At 39.4% G+C, this 21,645-nt stretch overlaps 2 protein-coding genes and 1 long non-coding RNA gene across 3 annotated transcripts; 1 reads left to right on the top strand and 2 right to left on the bottom strand.

Annotated features, from left to right (window-relative positions):
* Positions 1–466: 466 nt before the first annotated feature.
* cenpi (centromere protein I) lies at positions 467–15,242 on the bottom strand. The gene is made up of 20 exons (XM_023273744.3): positions 14,997–15,242; positions 12,734–12,871; positions 12,042–12,160; positions 11,509–11,616; positions 10,921–10,969; positions 10,747–10,793; positions 10,392–10,481; positions 10,171–10,302; positions 9,119–9,262; positions 6,604–6,724; positions 5,948–6,042; positions 5,290–5,407; positions 5,004–5,068; positions 4,711–4,820; positions 3,623–3,758; positions 2,705–2,829; positions 2,189–2,237; positions 1,519–1,737; positions 1,094–1,135; positions 467–931 (listed from the first exon to the last, which is right to left on the bottom strand). The coding sequence occupies exons 1-20, from the start codon at positions 15,157–15,159 to the stop codon at positions 797–799; spliced, it is 2,205 nt and encodes a 734-aa protein (XP_023129512.1). The 5' UTR covers positions 15,160–15,242; the 3' UTR covers positions 467–796.
* Positions 15,243–17,124: 1,882 nt separating this feature from the next.
* tmem35 (transmembrane protein 35) lies at positions 17,125–19,700 on the bottom strand. Its single transcript, XM_023273743.3, has 2 exons — positions 19,409–19,700; positions 17,125–18,478 (listed from the first exon to the last, which is right to left on the bottom strand). The coding sequence occupies exons 1-2, from the start codon at positions 19,652–19,654 to the stop codon at positions 18,113–18,115; spliced, it is 612 nt and encodes a 203-aa protein (XP_023129511.2). The 5' UTR covers positions 19,655–19,700; the 3' UTR covers positions 17,125–18,112.
* LOC118470519 (uncharacterized) lies at positions 18,441–21,632 on the top strand. The gene is made up of 3 exons (XR_004847617.2): positions 18,441–18,580; positions 19,297–19,387; positions 20,257–21,632. It is a non-coding gene; the product is annotated as an uncharacterized LOC118470519 (long non-coding RNA).
* Positions 21,633–21,645: the final 13 nt, after the last annotated feature.

The following is a 21,645-nucleotide window of genomic DNA, read 5'->3' as shown; positions in this document are numbered from 1 at the left end:
GATGAGGAAATAAAACATAGTTTGCTAGAGACCTAAGATTTACGGTGCTGGTGCGAAATTTTCAGGCAACCTTTAGAGCTGCCTATATTTAAGTCATTCCTTAAAATTACCTCAAAATTAAGAAACACAACCACAACACAAGTGATATGCTGAGTTTGGAAACAACACAATGGAGAAACCCAATCACTGCATGAACCTGCAGTGATTGTACCTAGTATTTTCAAAAGTAGCTAAGGAGCCAAGAGATTATTCACCATTCAGATAGGTCCCTATCAAAATTAAAGCAGAATAGTGTTTTCCAGATGAATGAGCCACTCACTACAGTAATAATGCTAATCCCTATAGGCAGTTTCTCAGCATTTGATGCCCTTTGATTGAGGCACAATTCAGGTTGACATTATTCTTTATGTTTGTCCTGTAAGATATGATGTCCTTAAATGCATGTATGCTATTAAGACACAACAGATTATTTTTGTTGTTGTTTATTATTGTGTGTTTCTAAAATAAAAGTCTTACACTTGTGTATTTCCAACAATGTGCAAGAGTCAGGTTTTGCAGATTGCAAGCTGTACAAGAATGTAGCACAGAAGGGCATTATGGTCTGTTATCGCTGAATTAATAATACTATAAGAAAGAATACACAACAAACACAGATAAGTCTATGTACATAAAAAAGATATTCAGATCAGTTGCAAGTCGCTCGTCAAGAAGAGACAAAGAGATGAGATATGTACAAGTCCTTTAAAAAATGGGTGAGATGCAAGTGGCTGTTTTTCTTCTCCACTTAGTGCAGCTTTTACCTCTGCTGCGTGTCGCCCTGCCCATCGCCTGCTGTCAGCTGCCGGCTGATGTTGCTCTGAGCAAATTGTTTAAGGCCGTCGTAACCCTGAGTGAACAGATACTCCAGGTACCAGCTCCATGGCTTGGAGTGCTGAAATGCACACACACAGAAACACACCCAGTCGTATCGAAGACATCTGAAGATTTCTATGATCAAATATGTCTCAGTTAATCTGTAAAACATGACTGATGCACTTCAAACTACATGTGAAGTCTATTATAAATGCAGGAATGAAAGGGAGACCTCTCATACCTTGATGGAACTGAGGTCCATGTCCTTTTTCCCTGGCCAGCACTGATAAAAGACAGAACATTAATATTCATTATCAGCCAACCCTGGTAAATCTCACAAGATCACAGCTGGATGCTGCAGTTGGACCGAACCAAAAAAGGTACGTGTATTATTAAACATGATGAAAACCACATCTCATGCAGCAGTCATTAATAATAAAATGTCCTTCTGTATTAATGTATCATCTATGAAAGATACATTAATACCACATTTGTCTCGCCTGTAAGTCTATTAACCAAACTGTACAGACCAGCCATGTGCCGATCCATCAAGTGCCTCGTACAGTTTGAAAACAAGCACCGAGCAGGTTTTGTTTAAAGGCACAAAATGCATTTAATGGGCAGCAGCATGTAGGAGCCAAATCAACCTAAATGCTGCACACTTACCTTCTGGTGAAAGTCCACAGCGTAGCTCATGAAGGCAGGGTGGTGGATGAGGTCGAAGCTCGTCCAAAATTGTGGCACGTTGCTCTTAAGCAGCAGCTCCTCTCCCAGCTGCACATCCAGACCTGGCTGAAACATTTTAGAGTTCCACAGGCAGCTGACCATGACGACCACGTAATGGTTGAATTCATGGAACGTCTGGCGGCTGATATGAAAGGCTTGCTGTAAAATAGAATTGAAAGTAGTGACAGAATGAGGACAAAGAAAGTGGATCGAGTTCAGCATAATGACACGCATCTGATGTTTGTTGTGGTGATTAATTTGCATTTACCAAGTCCATTTTTCTTAATAATAAGTGTCTATGACATTTTCAGGCAGAGTGTACTGGCTGCCTGTCCTGTACATTCACAGCTTGCTGGAGCAGCTGTATCAAGATCAACAACTTTTTAAGTCTTTATCTGTGAAGGTATTTAGGTTAAGTTTAGATCGAGGGTCGTGGAGTTGGAAAACCTTTAAAACAAACACCGGGAATCAAAAGATATATAAAACTTTAGAAGAGAGCAACTATATACTTAGAACATAAATCTTATATGTAAGATATACATATATATGTGCAATTGCCACACAAATTATTGTCACACATATAAAAGGACTAAAAACCATTTATCTTTACCTTTGTCTGCTTTTCTTGAGCCTTGGCTGATGTCAAGTTCACTTTGTACCTGAACAAAAAAGAAACAGTAACAAAATGGCCAAAGAAATCATGAATCACTGCAAAACAGCCTGTTCTTTGTGGCCCATCTCAAAAAAAAAAAAAAGAAATCATGCAATTATGTTCCAATTTTCTTTTGCCAAGGCTTTCTTAGCTTTAGTAAAGTTATTTCAGAACTGTAGGGTGTAGTCAATTAAGCCACACTAAGCATTTGTTTTATCATAGAGTGGATTTATAAATGATTTTTGAATTCAACATAAAAAAAAGCAGAGGAGGGCTTAAGAGTTTTGCCTGTTAGTCTCTCATTATCATAAATCATACATTAGCATGTAAGTGCAATGAAGCTTTTTGATTCCAGTTCTGTTCCTTCATCAAATATACATAAGCGGATGACATAGTCCATTTAGGATACTGCTAACATATGCATTGAGAGACGCTTACAGCAGGCTGTTAACAGAGGGCTGGAGAAGTCCCCACCTGTGCATGATGTAGGCCAGTCTGTCCACGCTGATAGGGTCAGTGGCAAGCAGGGCGGGGTAAAAAACTCCAGATGGAGGCATCACCACAAGGGGGAGGCCATACTTTAGAAATGTGTCGCACACCTGCAGGAGGAGAGAAACAAACATCCACAGGAAATTAAGAGAAGTAGATCCAACATAAAATACACATCGCTGCTGAAGCTTTTACCCTGACCCTTTGTTGTAAGAAGTTGATGTGTAAAGCTATTCTTGGCATCTTATATTATTCGATTACTTGTTGTGTCGAATAAGGCTGGAAATGACTGTTCATGCTAAATCATCTTTCTGTTCTTAAGCAGGGTCCTGAGCAACAAAGAACAACCCTTAACAGCCTTCCTTCTGATTAAAACATGCTTCAGTCTGATGTAAAATAGTATGAGAGGTTGCCAAGCAACCAGCAGAGATGATTGGAAGTTTCCAGTTTTGTGATGCTTCACAAAAATATTTCCATCTGACTTCGAGTCTTTTGCATGTGTTTTTAATATTATCTGAGGTGCTGTTAAGTTGACCAGGAAACATCTAGTATACAAACTTGCAAAAGCTGCATAATGGACTGTGAACAGCTTCCAACCTAGTCAACTCAAGCTCTTACTTTACATGTTAAACTCTGATTTAAAATGAACAGAGAAGAGTTCCACCTCAAAAGACCGATGTGAAAACACCCTTTTGGTGCCAAACTCTAAACATACTTTATTCTGCAAAGTGGGGGCCAAAAATGCAGGTAAAAGAACAATAATCAAAACCCATTTTTGAATGCAGAAAATCTTAAAATAAAATGTTATTTTTACATACAGAAGCCCTACAAAGCCCAAGCACATATTGTGTTTGTTTGACAAAGCCACAAAATCGATTAAATAATCAGCTTCAGCTCATTTACCGTCTCATAGAAGTCGAGGACGAAGCTGAGGAAGAGCGAGTGGCAGCCTTCAATCTGAAGGCCCACAGAAGCCAGCCGACCCACGAAGCGAACCAGCTCCATCACTGAATCCTTGAACCCTGACAGAGTCATGTTTCTAGGACAGAGAGCAGAGCAGTGAGTCAGACACACACTTCAACCACAACACTTGATCTTAAGAATGGTGCTAAGTGAAACTTCAAACAACAGCTAATTGACTTCCCTTGAAGCATTATTCTCGTTTCAGGTAAGACAAAGGAAAACGACCAAATCAGCCAACGTAGCAGTTCGCTACACTATGAAAGGACAAACACTAAATCAAGACTGATGTCGGGAAAGTGTACACAAACACGATCTGTAATCAATGATTTATTCACTGGGCTGCATTCCACCTAAATACCAGAGGTAAGTTTGAAAATGGCAGCGAATTAGCATGGATCTTTACACTTACTGGATCATTTATGTTTGGATTAGTCACGTCATGAAGCCCAAAAGGTATTTAAACACAACTGACACCAACTTCACCCTTTAATTTGAAAGCTAGGGAACCATTTACCTGGACTATTTAGGGTATTATAGTCTCAAAACAAACCTCAATTAAATAATTTGCTAAAGAAATAGGCTCAGAACCAAAAGGGGAAACATGTCAATATGCATTTCTACCTTGGTTTGGTTCTGAGTGAATAACAGATGGCTTAAGACCATTGGCATTTCAGTCATAATGCTCTTTAATTAAAAAAGGGCAAAATGTTGGAAGATGAGGTTTGCATTAAATATTATTAGACAATAAATACAATGAACTACACTGCCTTTGGAAAAAATATGATTAGTTGACTGGGACACTTACAATAGAAAAAACTGGGAGGTTTTTTTTCATAAAACTAAATTACAGTAAACAAAACTGAGGCATCTGCAACTGATTAGGTGTGAGAAGGCATTTCATGCGCAAAGTACAAGTTTCAAGACCCATAATCCTTATGCTCTCACGTAAATTCATAAAGTGCGCCAGGTTTACCGTTTGTTTATGCTCAAGGCGTAAACAAGAAGCTGCAAGTAGATAGGACACTTACATGGAGGTGTGGCTGTTGAGGCTGATGTCCAGGTCGTCCTCCAGAGCATATACTGAGTGCCAGGTCAGCCACTTCAAAAGCATACTGTTTAGACACTCCATCAGTCCACACTGCACCATAAACACACAGAAACAGAGGAGAAGCACTAAGCACATAGCAGTGGAAACACTGAACTAATACAGGAACTATATTGACTGCTTTATGAGGACAGGACAAGCACTACTGCATCTTTTCTGTTATATCAGTAGCTGGAGCAAGCTTGCTATACTCATGCCTTTGAAAGAAAAGCTCACCTTGAAAAACAGGGAGGATGTGAAGAAGAGCTGCATGAGAGGTTCAGACAGAAGCCTTCCAATTTCTGAACAGGAGAAGACAAAATATCACAGCTGTACGTGCTATAAAATTCAGTGCACCACAGTTCCTAGTATATGGCACAATACTGCTAGCATAAAAACAAGGCTGTGATTCTATTCAAATGGACAACAACATCAAGGAGGTAAGCAGTAGTATGTAAGAAAGAAAGAAATTGTGAAGTAGAGATGGTCAATAGAAGTGGTGGTCTGTGGAAGTGAAACTCACGAGAACTCGGGACAACAGGGATGTTGCTTAGCAAGCCGAGGATCTGTGGACGGAGCAGGGAACCGTCCCAAACGTTGAGAAATTTGTAGAGGAAAGCTTCTGAGCTGGAAAACCCCTCCTGATGGAGAAAATTACACAAATTAATGGCAAAGTGAAATCAAATCATTTGACCATGTTTTTTTGCTATCAATACACAGCAGGTGTCTGGTAAATGTGTGGATACAGAGTACTGAATATGTGACAAACTGAATGACGTGTAAAGTATATGCTGATTTTCATTATGCTAACTTGCGTTTCCTCGCATCCATTCTATTTCCTCATGACATGGAAATCATTCCCCCTGCACCAAATAGCATATAAAACTAACAGAATGCACCTTGAGAAAACAACGGAGGATTCTTTAGAAGGAGCTTAGAGCGAGGAGACACAAGGGTATTCTACGAAATATTTATCAAGTGGCGTGACATATAAATGCTGTTCTGATTTGGCTGGTGATATAGCTTTGTCATAAGTAAATGCCATCGTGTAAAGATAACGAAGGATTTCTCATTTGGAGGGGTTATAAAGTTAGGAAGAAATGAGGGGAGTCACAAGACATTTTCGCAAAATGAAAAGCACCCCTACAGATCTGCATCAGTGCTTCAGATGTCAGACTCACCTGGAGGAAGTGATGTGCAGACAGCAACTTGTTCAAAAACTGGAGAGCTTCTTCTGAATTCTGGGTGGCTCCTCCATCGCCACAGAACAAAAATTCTTAAGAAAAATTGGAAAAGAGTATTTAGTGAGAGGAAATGTCAGGGGGAACGAAAAGAAAGCAGCAGGAGATTTCAGATGCACTGCATAGTCACACAGCCAGATTCCCCCAGTATCTTTTAAACCCTTCTCTAAAAGAGCCTACCAAGTAATATGTTGGCAGGATTTTTCCTGCCCAGAAAAATGCTGTCGACCTCCAAACAAGGTTTATGCCTGCACCAAATAAAAATTACAAGCAAGAGCTGAGAATAAATAAAACAATTCAATATTCTAACCAGTTCTCTTATTTAGGGTTTGATTTATTCCACTCAGTGGGTATTTTTGCTTCTAAAATAGTCAGAAATGACAGGAAAGTGTCGAGCAAGGTAACACAGACTCTTTGCCTTTAATCTACACAGCCTGATCATCCTTATTGCTATGCTTAGCGTCCCTCCAAGGCCTTTTCTAAAGCCAGGAAAAACCACTGGTTGGGTTTCAAATCAAGGTCAGCTTTTGCTTTGGATGCATCTTCCGGATATACGATGTCACAGCAGTTTTGTCCCCCTGCCCCCCACAACTTACCTTCATGGAGAGTGTAGCCTAGCCAGAAATTGAGGCGTAGGAGGGCAGACTCATCCTGCACACAGTCCAGGTACTGTAGTGCCAGACTGGAACCCAGCAGCGAGCCCATTTGAGCGGGCAGCTGGTGGAGGTAAAAGGAAGAAACAGGAAGACAAGAAAAGTATGACTGGGAAGCTAAAATAATCAAATATCTATAAATACAATCAGGCACACAGATGGAATGAAACAGAAAAACCACCAAATGACTTCACACACAGTCAAACATCCTATTTAAAAGACACAAAAATTGTTTTCAAATCAATCTGTCAACCTGCTAAAGAATAAGAAATAACAGATGCTCGTGCCCATGTCATCGAGTGGGCCAACGATCCAGTTCTGAGCTAATTCTTGAGTATCCGGTAATCCCTGTAATGGCAGTGCTGGGACATTTCTTCCACCAAGCTGGTGGTTTATACAGTCCCTTATTGTGCATGAGCAGCTGCCTCTCAATATGGAGACTCTGTCAGTATAATAAATATATTAAAACGAGAAGACAGACTGTAAATGGACACAGCTCAGCTCTTCGATAATTATGGAGCAGCTGTGTCACACCGACAAAGCACTACTCTGCTTTTGAAAACAACAGTACAGTACAGTGAGGGGAACTAATCAATGATCTTTTGTCAACGTCTTTGTTGAATGGTTTTAGGAGAGTGATCGATTGCACTCATCTGCCTTTCCCAACACGTGGCAAACTAGACCCTTCTCAGCAGCTAACACATTTGGTGCCATCGCCCTCCAAAAGCTTATTGTTCACAGTGGCTTTGTGGGCAGTAAAAGCGGTGAATTTATGTAGCATGACGCATAAAACTCTGCAAGCCATTTAAAATGACTTATATTCAGTTATCAGGTCACTGAATCTGCAGGCAAATAGACATTTATGGAAAAACCTCTTTAAATGACCATTTGCTTTGTAACTTTGTCCAATATATTACTCAGATACATCTCAGCTCAGGTCTTTCATTACTCATATAGGAGAGATAAACTACTGATGATATCTGGGGGGGAAAAAAACTAAAAGCAATGGCCTATTCACTAAACAAATAACAGGCATTCTGCTCATGAAGTCGGTTTATGCTCTTATCTAACAAATTAATTACAAGCCAACTCTGCTGTTGCTTGTCTAGGAGTTGTTATTGGCCTTGTGCTGCATACACACAAAACTATGACAGTAGCACAGCACCACCCTGTGGTTGTGAGTATTTGTCACAGTTTAATTACACTTCAGATCCAGAGGTTGTACAGTGCTCAATGCAGGTGAGAATCTCTGTTCAGCTAATAGTGTGAATTAGCATATAGGTTGTTCTAGTTAACTGGTCCCAGTCTGACAGCTACAGGTTAAAGTTCAGCTCCTGACGGCTCTCATCCATGCTGTTACCTACAAATACATACTGAGATCTGAAGGTAGCATTTTTGTTTAATCTCTTTTTTTGTTTTTCTAAATTAGGAGTTCTGATAAGAGGTTAGTCTTTGTTTCATAGTTGGAATAGGTTATTCTAGGTTGATTAATTTAGTCCCATTCTGTTCATGTTGCGGTCGGCCAAAACTGAAGTCAAAATGTGCTGTTAAAACTTGAGATATAAATATTTGAGTGGTAATCATGGTTGCCGGTGGTTCTTTGGAGCTTAAGGAGGCAGGGAATGAGTCCTCAGGCTGCAGTCAAATATAGGTTGTTGCTGAGGAAAGTTGCTAAATTACATGGAAGACCTACAATAAGTGAAAATCACAGTAAGAGCTGAAGGAACTAATCTCTAAATGGAAAGAAAAGAGGCCTCAATACTTCCTTCTTATCTCCTTTAGCATAGGATATTCTGGTCATCCTTTACCAAGGAAAAGAGATGATGCAAAAACAGCACACAATCCACAGTAAACCCACATCAACAACATCTGCTGTTGTTTGATTATGTCATCATGAATTCTCCTCATCTTTCTTCATGATGTTTTCCATCAAGGTCAGGACCACGTTCAACCTAAAAACTGTGTGCACTTTTTGGCTTCCATTTCCAGCGTGAATTATGTTTCCTTGCAGCAGACTTTGAGGCATGTTTTCTCTCTTGTGGGTGTGTCAGAGGTGTTACCTAATCAGCTGCGACATGTATATAGACCCTGCCGACTTAAAAGAGCAACAAACTGCCTCCTCAGCTGCCATGGTTGCAACGCTTGTGTAACGTAAGGTGTTGAACGCTCCACTGTTTCCATTTAAATTAAGTTTTGTCTAGGCTGAACACACTCCTGGTTTCCCAAGCTCTAGAATGTAAGCATGGTTATGCATCCTAATGCCAAGGACAAGTTGGCAACCATTCTGCTCTGCTGCTTAAATGATTAATGTAGGACTAACGGCTGAGATGTGAAAGTTGAGGCAGACAAGAAAGACAAAGCACAAGACTGAGAGAAGGAAGACAGTCAAGGGGCAGAGGCCTCTCCAGTGTCAACACCCCACAGATGTAGAACTCAGATTTGTTCCAGGATAAATTACCTCAATACGATGCATATTTTCTAGGAGCTCAGCAAAGGAGTGGAGCTGGACCAGGGGGACCATCTTTCTGCCGGAAGACTGATCAGTCGGAGCCTCTTTGTTGACTACAGGCCTCAATGCTGGAAATTCCAGGTGACAGTGTTTCTAATCAAGTATAAAAACACAGAAAACACAATGTAAAGGAACTTAAATCAAACTGGTTGTTTCTAAATTACCATATAGTAGAGCTGCCACTAGTTGTGTTAATCATTAATTAAACTCACAATCATTTTCTTGATGAATTAATCAATAGATTTGTCCAGGGAATTCATTAAATGTTCCCTGGAGCTCAGGATGACATCTTCAAATGTTGTGTAGTGTTTAAGAAACAGCTCAAAAACCAAAGATAATGAGTTGAGGACAGAAAACAGCCGAAAATCAATAATACTGCATATTTAAGCAGCTCATAACAGCAACTTCTTGAGTGATTATTCAATATGAAATAGCTGATAAATAATGTTCTGTTGCTCTACGAATCAACTACCTAAATGTTACTGTACAAATGTGACACTTGGTTAGACAAAGCTATTGGTCAGTTGATTACCCTATCAACGGTTTCTGTCATTTTTAAGCAGAACTTTTTTGCTTCTTTCTTTGTCTTATACAGCAGTACATTTAATATTTCAAGGTTTTCTTCTATTGCTGTAGCGTCTAAGAAATTTTGAATGCTATGTTTTCACATTTCTTGAACAATTGAGAAAAAAATTCAGCGGTTCAATCAGTGATGAAAATAATGGTTAGTTGCAGCCTTACACTTAATAGCATCACTGTCTGAACGTCACTCCTGGCAATCATGCTCTAACATTTTGTACAATGAGAGAGCAGAGTAAGATGATAGTTTGTTTCCACAGGAAAAACCCTACAAAGCCTCCAGGTGAATTCTATCATGGATGCTGTGGCGCTGATGAAATGCTGGGGTTTTACAGGCAAGCAACAGCAGGTACTAAAGTATAGCAGGTCTGACTGCTAACACAGTAGAAAGTGTATCTAAAAACTTAAACAGACTTCTGTACCCTTTTCCTAGAGCTGGTCTTATCCATAGTCGTGAAGGCCAGACCCATGCTGGACGCAATCTGTGAGCCGTTCCTCTTCTGGACAGCAATCAGCGCTGATTTCCAGGGGGAAATATGGTTTCTAAACCCAGACTGTAGGAGAAACAAGAACATTTAGCTCTGTCTGTGTTTAGAGATGATGGTCATTGCAACAGTATTAACTTTCCAATTGATGTACAAACCCTCATCCGTGATGGAATGGAGAGCGTCACTAGCTCAGGGCAAAACACTTTGTAAAGTGACAGTAGGTGCAGGAGGAAAGGCTGCCTTCCCTGAGGAAACAAGAGCAAGTATCAGCACACTCAATCTCTGCACTCGGCGTCTCCATTTTTGATGTTTCATAATAATGCAGAAAACAACAGTAGCCAGCGATATGGAGGGGCAGCTGTTAATGGGATTAATGTGCAGAGTGTAAAAAAAAAAAAAAAAAAAACATGCTGCAATTTATCATTGAAAATATTTTCATATTGGGTGAAGAAATAATGTGATTCTTTTGATGAATGGCTTAAGATTACATCAAATCAGCAGGATGTTTACCAGTTTGGACTGTAGCTCCAACAGTTTCCTGACTCTGAAGACTCGCACTGCAAAGAAACAATGAATCAAAGCTCAGAGAGGTGATGAGAACACTAAAAAAAAAGGAAACTGGAGTAAACCAAAAAAACTGGGGAAACTTTGATCATATTTGGGGTGTGAGAATATTCAGCTTACCGCTTTCCTTTCTGGTCAACAGGTACAACAGATGGCAGATATAAGGGCACTGAAAAGATGTGACAAAATAATTTATTTCCTCTCTATTGCAACAGCAGACAACACGTAGCTACAGACAGAGAAGGAATAGGACCTGTTTCAATATGAAGTTTTACTGAGGTATGTGGCAGACTCTACTAACAAAATCTAGATTATACCTGTTAATTTTCATGAGTGGATTTTTCGTTTTAGCAGCATAGTTATACTGATAACTTGGTAAACCTGCTTCTTGAAACAGGCTCTGGTTAGGAAGCATTTTCTCCTAAGTAAATTACACAGAATAACACAAACCTCCTTTGAAAAGTGTCAATTTAAATCTAAATCGCATCAACGTCTGACAGTCTTTCCTTTACTTAATCAAACAACATGCCTCATTTCAGTCTTGCTTTGAAAGACAGCTCTGATGTACGGAGATAAATGTAATTTAAGTGAAAAATAAGCTCACTGAGCTTAATATGTATAAGTTAAAGACGTACAGAAATGAATAAAACAAAAATTAGATTTGATGACAACACCTCCTTACAATACAAAGATCACCAGCACACATACCAGATTTTCCTCTGTGACGTAGCTGAAGATGAAGCCATAAATAGCTCGAAGCTGGTCCTTTGTGTCGATCATGTCAAATATGGTCAACACCCATTTTATGAAAAGAACCTGGAAATGACACAAGGATGTTAAGACAAAAAAACAAAACAAAAAACAGATCAATTATGGTATAATCTGACCAGTGACACATACAGAACAATACCCACTAACGCATCTCATACTGTATAGTTTCAACTAGCCCTTAAAAACTGAAAGGCACAGATTTTTGTAATAGTTTATTAACTGACTATATATATTAATAAAGATAGAATGGTGAGCAAAAGTAACCTTTAATCATAATAACTTGTTTCAAATTGGCAAATGATCTAAATTTATACTTAGGTAATTAAGAACAACGTGAATATTTTTTATGATAATAATACCAGGGTGATTGTCCAAAAAGGTGAACTAAATACTAGAAAAGTCACTGAGATCATAGTTTAACACTGAAATTTATCATCTTTACAAGCAAATAATACTTTTTTTGTATTCACCTGAGTGCTGATAGGTATTTTTCCGACACCCAGCCAAACCACTGCTCGCACAACGGCCTCTTGCGGCACCACAGTGGCAGGAATCAGACACTTCAGAACCCGCACACAAGGAGCACTCCCTGCACAGAAAATTCACAGAAACAAACCCTGATAAAAGCAGCAAATGTTGACTTTAAAAAATACCTGCTGTCCAAAACCACATTTACTGCTGAGCACAGGTGTCTCTACACTTTCGGGAACAATGACAGACAATGTTTGTGTGTTTAAATTGTGTGAAAAATGTGTACTCACATCACAATGATACTACACTGCATCATATATGCTGCATAATCAATATTCTCTTATTATGTAACTCCAGAATTCTTTGAAATTAGCCAGCACTAAGGCACTACTTCCAGATGGTATTACATTTTGGACACCCACAGTGGCTCAGTGGTTAATCGCCTCAAAGTAAGAGCCAGCTTGAATCTGTTTGTGTGTAAGTGTGTCGCAGCTGTTATCCCTGTGATAAACTCACTGCATGTCCAAGGAGTACACTTACAACTCTATCAAAAATCAAGCACCAAAGAATATGGAATTATAGGTTTACTTCAGTTGTGGCTGGCTTACACTCACAAGCACATTCTTGCAGCTAGAAATTCCACATTTAGAAAAACAGCCAGTCCAGAGCTGCTGCAAAGAGACAGTCTTACCCATACGAAGGCTCATGGCAAACTCCAGCATAATGGATATGGCCTCTGGGGGAAGCCCCCGACTGTAGGCCACCTTCTCCACCAGCACCAGGTTCCTCTCGAAGTCATCGTTCCCGTACACAGGAGTACCTGCTTCAACTACAGGAGAAGTGTGTATGCACTTTTAAAAATAGAAAAACAATTGCAAAGTTTGACTCGTGCAAGAGGTAATATCAACTTTGACATTGGCAGCATGACAGTAGATGAGCTTGTACTGTACAAACTACATGCTACCACAACAGCTAATATTTTTACCACAGAGATATTGTTTATTTCACATGTCATTGGTGTGAAGATACAGATGGGGTATGCAAAAGTCACTCCTGTGGTTTAGACGGTAAACAAATTTTACATACATCTTTACTGGGTACATGTCATAGTATTTAAACAGATTATGCATGTGACATGGTGGCACAAGTGCCTTTGTTTATGAAAATATATAAACAGACAAAAATATGTAGTAATTGAAATGTTGCTGAAATAATCATTGTATTTCACATGGTTAAATATTTGTGTGGGGAGAAATTAAAACAAATTTAAGTCTGTTCACCATAATGTGCAATCCTAGACCTTTAATTGAGAAAAAAAGACTGCTGGACAAATGTTTTCAAGTGTAGTGATGTACAGACAGACTTTTACACCACCAATGTCAGCTATTACAGCTACTGTACCAAAAATCTGTGACCCCATCCCTAGAATTTAGAGATTATATCTATCAATATGCAATCTTTTATTCTAAAACTAAACTTACCTGCAAGATCACTATCTGAGACTCAAGAGACGGTGGGTGTAAATGGACTACATTGATGTTGATATTATGATTATCTTTGAACATTTCTGTAAAACAGTGGCGTAAAAGAAAACATAAGCATGATCAGAAAGCGCAAAATCAATTACCACAATCACAGAAATGTTAAGACTCTTGTTTATCAAAGGAGTTAGTCCACAGTTATCCAGAGTACAACACAGTTTTTCAACTATGCTGTCAAAGCTGTGGCAAATGATAGACAGCAGTTCTGTGACGCTGTTGAAAATGTTTGCACAACACTTTGGGGCTTATAGAAGTTTAAGAATTAGACTAACTGTCCATCCCTTCACCTTCGCTTAATGATTACAAATGACTTGCATGTTTTAGTTTTGATGTTTAACAATGCTAAATTTGGTGGGATAAAAGCATTCTCTGCCAGTTCAATGTTTCTTCTGATTGTGGTGACCAAATTTGATAAACCTGTCAATTTACTTGCACATCTTCATCGCACAGCTGAAATGAATACTGGGTAGCCTGTAGATGAACTCCTATGTCGGCACCTATAATATCAGGGTAATTCTTTTACACCTTTCATTGACCTGCATTCAAATAAACCACTTACAAATGTAAAATCTGACAAAAGTCCACTTGTCCATGTCACATATTCAGTCATCTGAAGTCATTAAAATTGGTCAACGCTTACAGTGGCAACAGATAACATCATTAAACCACGGCTTGATCCTATAGACTGTAAAATATATGCCTGATAAGCTTGTAATAACTGAGTCTGTGTTTGTACACAACGTTGGCTCTGTTTCCATTGCGTTAAAAAATAGTAACTCAGCATCATTAGTCGTCTGTAAATGTACGTTACATTATAGCTCCTATGAGTTTAAATTAAGTTTCGGGGTATATTCGGTTTCAGGTTTCTGAAAAATATCAGAATCTTAAAGGGTTATTAGTAAAACAATGGATAAAAAACTAAATCCATCACCGGCATTTCAAGATTTTTAATAATAACTTCGTGAGGGAGGGAGGTGGCCGGGGAGCAGCTATCTTTGTTTTGGTTCTTGGTTTAATCTTCTTTAAAATACAGTGGACTGAATATCGTTCCTCTAAACGTTTTAAAGAGTCTAAGGGGTTTCTACAGAAAGACAGGCTGTATTCCAAGTGTTAAAAGTGTTTTTACACGACACATCGCCGCCTAATATACTTTCAGAGAAGCAACGGTTTGGTACCTATTAGCCCCCACAGTAAGCTAATACATGAGATCTTAAGCTAGCGCCATGTTACACCCCAGACTCAAAAAGAAAGTAACGTGATAGCTCAAAGTTGTTTGCACAGTTCTTCCAAGCCCTGTTTGTTTCTTGCCACCCGTTTTCTTTGTTCTAATCCACTACAGTAAGTAGCGCTGCCACTGGTATCAGTAACGTCACCATCTGCTGGCGACCAGAGTCGTTAGCGTCCGAGTCCTACCGTCAGAGAAGTATTTGAGGGCCAGAACAAACGGGTCCTCCGCCTCGTTCTTCCTCCGCTCCTTCTCCGCCACTCTAAGACTCCTGTTGCTGCTCCGACTGGACACAGACTGGTCGTTTGGAGACGATCGCTCTGAATCCGACATGTTTATCGTCGCTGCCATTTCTACATTGCTAAAACGTTAAAACACCGAGCTCCCCTCCCTCTTCAGCCATTCAAACAAAACTCGAATCCTCCGCGCGACCGTTTGCGCTTGCGCAGTACCCATATCCGCTTGGCTGCGGCGCTGCGCGGGATTTGTAGTCTTTTTTGTTTTCGATGACAGACAAGCGGGGGCGGCAAAATCCGAAGGAACAGATCAGTTGACAAATTATTTACACAACAGTAAGAAGCTGAAACTGAATAGGGTTGAAGTTCATATTTGTGATTGTTTTATTTTGAAATAAATATTAGCATTTTAAAACACTAATTGCAGGTCATCACCTTTCCAGAAAATGCCACACAGCTTAAAAAAAAGCAAAGATGTCTCTTCTTTTATTTATTTATTTTTTAGTATGAGTTGAAAATGATGGCACCTTAAATGTTATGTCATTTCCCATACTTTAGATCAGATATCAGACATTAAGTTTAGTGGGTCTTTTTTTTTTTGCACCATTGCTCAATGCTGGGTTACCTTTGTTATTTGAGTATTTAATACAATTAAATGTTCTGGGTTGTTGATGACTATGAAGCTACTGTTGCTGTGTGTGCTTTAGATACAAATTCTTGACTATTTCACATTTTGCAGATTTCTTGAGACCTTCATGAGTCCTGAAATTACACTATCTAGAGCAGAATTCTGAAAAATATGGAAAGGTTTTCATTCAAGCTATAAGAGTAAACTTTTTGACTTTCATTGTGGGGCCAAATATTTAATTCACAGACTACTATTTGCCTGTCACTATTTTTGTAACTTATATTGTACAGCGAAGACCAACAAAAATGATAAATAAGTGCAGATTTAAGTGAATGAACCAACAAAGGTATAAAAAAATGACAATTCAAAACTGTGCTAGTGATGTTTAGAGTGAAAAACCGATTATTGCCTGAAAATCTGCAGAGATTGTGTTTAAAAAGTAGGTATGAGCTACATAAGGCATGTGTTTTTTATTATTATTATTATTATTATTATTATTAGTATTATTATTATTATTATTATTATTACAATTTTCAATGTTCTGAATGAAGGAAATGAAATTCAGCTTCAGCATTTTTTGCTGGAGTCAGAAATCTCTACAATTGCAGCTCACAATTATGTTTATTGTCAATTAACTTTTAGATTATTTTCTTGTGGTCTTCAAAATGTCATAAAATTGTGGAAATTTCCATCCCAAGTTCAAAGAGTCCACGGCTTTTCAAAAACCCAAAAGTCACAAATATTCAGTTTACTATCAGACACTAAGAAAAACAACGAACATTCACATTTGAGAACCCAGAACCACTTGAATTCTTTAAATGAACTCTGTTGTTGATTTATTAACCGTTATGTTCAATATTTCAAAATCTGGCTAAGTAAAACTGTAATATAACTATGAAAATTATCCACACTATATACCAAATTTTCAAAAAGGGCCAGGAAGTATTTTGCAAAAATCACAGTGACAGTTGGCCCTATGAGGAATGTAAAGGCCATAATTTCAAAGGTTGGTCACTGCCTGTTAGCTTTCGCTCAAACTGTTACTCACATCCTGTCCAGTTTCTATGCTAAATGGGGGAGAAGCAGGGACAAAATCCCTCCACTTGCATCGAGTACAAAAGGCATACAGAGACCCGTTGTGTGCCAGATATGCCGTTTGTCCCCTCAGCCCCAGTGACCTTAATGGGCCCAGTTGTTTTGTGCCTACGTAGGGTCAGCAGTAGAGGTGGGTTTCGCTGTAATGTTGGGAATGGTGTCAATCACTTCATATCAGAGCAGTTTGTAGCCAATATGCTGATACGAAGGAATGACTTTCATATGGACAGACTGAAGTTATATAACGAGATTACAACACAAAAATCCCACAACTGCATCCATCTTTGTTAAATTTAAGGTTAAGCTTGGATTGAATGAAATGCAAGAGCGCTAACAAAAAACAATCTTTAGTCAGTCTCACCTCCAGTTCTTTATTTTAAGTACATCATTTACAGAAATATTTTGAATCTTAAAATTGAGTTCATTTTTAGCTGCAATAGGAATGCTTTTCATACCTTCAGAGGGAATAAAGTAAAACCAAGGCAATGAGCAGAATTTAAGACTTCACCTGTGTATTACAAATGGTAAAATTCTAATTCAAAACAGGAAAAAAAAAAGACCGTTTGGATTTGGTTATCATCTGCTTTTAAAGGAGGCAGCAGACACCCAACAAATTCACTGTGATAACTGGAAGGAGAAAGAGGATATTTAGCTTATTTTACTTTAGGATAAAAGGACGTCATGCGTACTTCTGCAAAAAATTACTGAAATGAGAAATGAACATGTTTTTTCCTTCCAACAGAGCCTTCTGGTAACACTGCACCAAAACAAGATGTGGATATGTAATACTAGTTGACGTATAATTAGTACAAAATTCTTTCAACAGTGCTCATTTGGTTTATCTTCCATAATCTTGACCAAACCAGACATGCTTGAAATTCATTAATTATCAGCCTCTCCTACCTACAGTATAAAAACAAATTAGAAAAACAAGCTACAAAGATTCTTTCATGAAAAACAGCATTCTCAAATCAACTTGGAGCATAAATGGTAAGTCACAGTAGAATAAAAACACAAACACATTTAACACAGTGTAGGTTTAAAATAAATAGGGGAACTGAATTGACTAGTGTGACAGCGAGCCGAGCTCATCGGAGTATCCACAGGTACGATTGTCCACGGTTATGTAGAGGATGTATGGACCAGGAGTTCTCAGTTTCACAGTAAGAGTGCAGAGGAGTAGGTGAGAGTAGTCAGTCAGCCAGCCAGAATGGACAGAGGATGTATGTGAGGGGTATTATTATTACTAGGAGTGACTGTTTCCCTTCAAAATTCTAACTACTGCAATCCATAGAGGCGCACCGGGTTCCCTTTGCTGTGGCTTGGACTGAAGTAGAAGAAGATCTTAAGACTGCTTGACCTTGTTCTTTTCCTGATCATTAATGTGCTGTTCCTCTCTGCTGTCCTCTCTCTCCGGCCGGTCGTCACTCTGGCGGGCAATAAGCAGTCGGCAGGTGAGCAGAATACCAAAGACTAAAGCGTGGGCATACCGTTTCAGGGGGTCTCCAACTAGCTGGTGAAAGAACAGGACAGCCAGCATGACCAGCAGCAGCAAGAAGTTGGCCACGTCCTTCGGCCTGCCCGGCACGAGGGTGAGGACCACACCGCAGCCCACCTCCAGAGAGCCAATGATCTTACGGAGCAGGACTGAGCTGATCCCGATTTTTTTCAGGCCTGGCAATGCCTTAGCATAGCTCTTGTATGCCCTTTTCTGAAAGAAGAAATGCAGAGATCTTTTGAAAAAACACAGGTCCACAAACTTCAGTGTGTATCTTTCAGTAAGGTCATTTCAGGGCCATTTAAGGTCAGCAAGGTAAGTGTTTAACATCCAAATGCATCTGTAGTGTATCATCATCGTGGCTGCACAGTCCATCCTTAGCTTAGTGCTCCCTGGCTCAAGAAAACATAGAAATTTATACAAATTGGAACAGAGAATGTCCTCGGAGTTTTCTAGTTTGTATTCATTAAATCTTAAGGCATGCCATCCATCATCTTCACACAGGGTATTTCAACATCAGCACCCGCAGGTGCATCTTTCAGAAATTGCTGGAATGCGCCGCCATTGCTCCTCAGCTGCTAAGTTGCTATTCTTCTGATGCAAGAAGCTGAGCAGCTACAACACATTTAACAAGCTATAAAGAGCAAGCTAGCCCCTTCAGAACTGCTCATTATCCTGAATATATGTGTGCATCTTTAAATTAGGGCATGTTATCTGAAAAGCTGCCTTCATTCATTCATTCATTATTCATCCCTGTTTCAACGTTTAATTTCCAACGGCAAACAAATTTCCATTGTTTTATGTATCCCGACTGATTAATGGATGTGCCCTGTGTTAATAATAAAATATTTTACGTGTAATATACACGGTTAGCCTATGTGCCAACTGTGTGCTTACATGCACTACAGCAGGGCTAAACATTTTATATAACATTACAGGATGCTCTAATGGGAGAATAATGCATCACCCAGCAGATGAGAGGAGCCAATCAGTATCCAATGCATTCATTTTCCGTATCTTTTACTATTTAGGTCAGCGTCTCCACACATTATTCGAGCCTGCAGGAACTGCAAGCACCGCAGAACAATGGCCTTTAGCCTCACAGCTGCGGACACTTGATGGGTAAGATTCAGCGCTACTCACCATTTCACTGTATGCGTCTTTGCTTAGCCTTGGAGTGAGCTTAATGGTCCCCATAAACACGAAAAATAAACCCAGAGCAAAAGAGAGAGCCACAATGGTAACTGTCCTTGGTGAGGCCATCTTCCTCCGCCGCGCTTCCCACTGAACTGAACGAAAGCGGCACTGTTTCCCGGCGAACATCCACCAGGGGGATGGGCTTCTGGGGGAACCACAAAAATGGCGACGCGGTTCGTCTCTACGCTGCATCAGGAGCAGGACGGAGCCGTTACCATCCACCACTCCAGCACAGCCTAAATTATAGTTAAGGTCACTTCAGTAGTGGAGAACATTGCACAGCTGACAGCGCCAAAAGACTGGTTTTGCCGCTAAATTGTCTCCAATTTATAAAGGAGACCATTTTGTGAAATACACTTTCTAGAATAGAGGATGTGACTTTGGTTGCCAAGCAACCAAGAAAGACACCAGGAAGTCACTGCGCTGAGGAAAAAAGTAGTCCCATCCCACACACACTACTACCTTAAAACCACAAATTTGACTTGTTTTGCACTTTGTACATGTACTCATCAAAGAAATCAAATAAAACATGTTAATTAGATAGCTTTACAGGTGCTGTTGGAGGATTTTGTTAAGTTTGGACAGAGCAATGCTAGCTGTTTCCACCAGTTGTCGGTCTTTATGCTAGGCTAAGCTCAGACTCAGAGCAGCAGGTTAGTCAGCCATTTGTTACATCCAATACAATCATTTCAGTATGTCTGACAATTTTCAAATAAATTTTAAATCCGGATTTTTAAAAATAGAGTAGGGTATAGTGTCTAATACTATACTTCCTTTTCCCACTTTCATTACAGATGGATAGAAATTCTGCGCAGCCATGGGAGTGAACCTAATCAGAAGCCAACAGTGTGTGAAATGTTTTGTTACAAAACATATAAACCACTACCGTATGTAGGTACATTATGTAAGTACAGTATCTATTAAACAAGCTAAACTAATTTCTTTTTTAATTGTACATTTCCATGATTTGATTATAAATATAGTCAAGCAACTGACTAGCCTGTTAGCTAAATCATCATCCCACTCTCTGGTACACAGTCCAGTCTCTCTGTAATCCACTGCAGCAATAGTTCAGGTTTTTCAACGTAACTGAGCCAGACTTGAGTGTCACAAACACATCAGAGATCATGGACGTCCCTCTAGGAATGAATGGAGTGCCAGTTGATTCCTATACAAACACAAGTATCTGGGAACAAGGCATAAGACCAGTACTTTTTGTGTCCGCTAGAGTCCATGTGGCATAAATTCCTGGCCAAACTGATAATATTTTGTGTGGATCCCTCTGCAGACATTCACACGCAGCCCAAAATTTATCCATGCAAGACTACTCTACAAGGACAGCGGTGTGCATATGCGGAGTTTGTCGATGTGGATTTACTGCACATGTATGTGACGCCCTGAAAGTGGATTAGAAAGTAGAACAATAACATCAATATCACATTGGTTGTGCCTGCAGCTGTTTGTGTGACGACCCACAAGGGAGCATAATTAAAGCTTACCACTGGCTTGTGAGACATTTGAGGGCCCTGACCCAGATGGTGTTTGTGTTTGTCCTAAAAATCTAAAACTACACCATTTATTCCCTCATTGTATATAGTCAGTAATCATTTTTAGCAGCTGAATGAAGGCCTGAATAGCTTTTTATAGAGCATAACAGTTGGATATGTTTAAAATGAGAATTTACCCTGCTCACTTTAGACACACTCGCCCATCTAAGTCATCCATATTGCCATCAGAGCTCCTCAGGTCATACCTCATACTATTTGATTAGTTTGATAAGTTTTTAATGGCATAACAAACCTTGAACAAAAATCTTTAGCTTTTCAATGATACATTTTAGGAGGATACTGTTACTGTATATGATGAAAATGTCATAAATTCACCAGTGAGCGCTACAGGCATCATTATAATGATTTAACACTACGGACTTACATGTAAAACTCATCATAATGGCAGAATGTATGTTTATCCTTCGTCTGTTTAACAATCTTTGTCATCACTAAAGCCTATTACAGCACAATCAATATTGGTAAAACTGCAAAATCTCTCTGCGAAAGCCAGAAACTGTAGCACTGAGATTCAAATCTGTTATGCCATCTGGTAAACCGCTTCTCCAGATACAGGAAATGCGTTGTAGAGAACTGCATGAAGAATTATGAAATGACAGAAAAGCAGCACTTAAA

The sequence above is a fragment of the Amphiprion ocellaris genome, chromosome 13 (genome assembly GCF_022539595.1).
Source record: "Amphiprion ocellaris isolate individual 3 ecotype Okinawa chromosome 13, ASM2253959v1, whole genome shotgun sequence".
Taxonomy (NCBI): domain Eukaryota; kingdom Metazoa; phylum Chordata; class Actinopteri; family Pomacentridae; genus Amphiprion; species Amphiprion ocellaris.
The sequence above is the reverse complement of the archived record's forward strand: the minus strand, read 5'-3'. Positions and strand labels throughout refer to the sequence as shown.

Coding starts and splice junctions, on each gene's coding strand:
- cenpi (XM_023273744.3), bottom strand. CDS start 15,159: ATGGCAGCGACGATAAACATGTCGGATTCAGAGCGATCGTCTCCAAAC. Junction 9,263..10,170: donor AGACCAGCTCTAGGAAAAGG/GTACAGAAGTCT, acceptor ATACTTGATTAG/AAACACTGTCACCTGGAATT. Junction 5,408..5,947: donor CTGCACATCACTTCCTCCAG/GTGAGTCTGACA, acceptor TTTCTCCATCAG/GAGGGGTTTTCCAGCTCAGA.
- tmem35 (XM_023273743.3), bottom strand. CDS start 19,654: ATGCAGCGTAGAGACGAACCGCGTCGCCATTTTTGTGGTTCCCCCAGA. Junction 18,479..19,408: donor AAGACGCATACAGTGAAATG/GTGAGTAGCGCT, acceptor TTCTTCTTTCAG/AAAAGGGCATACAAGAGCTA.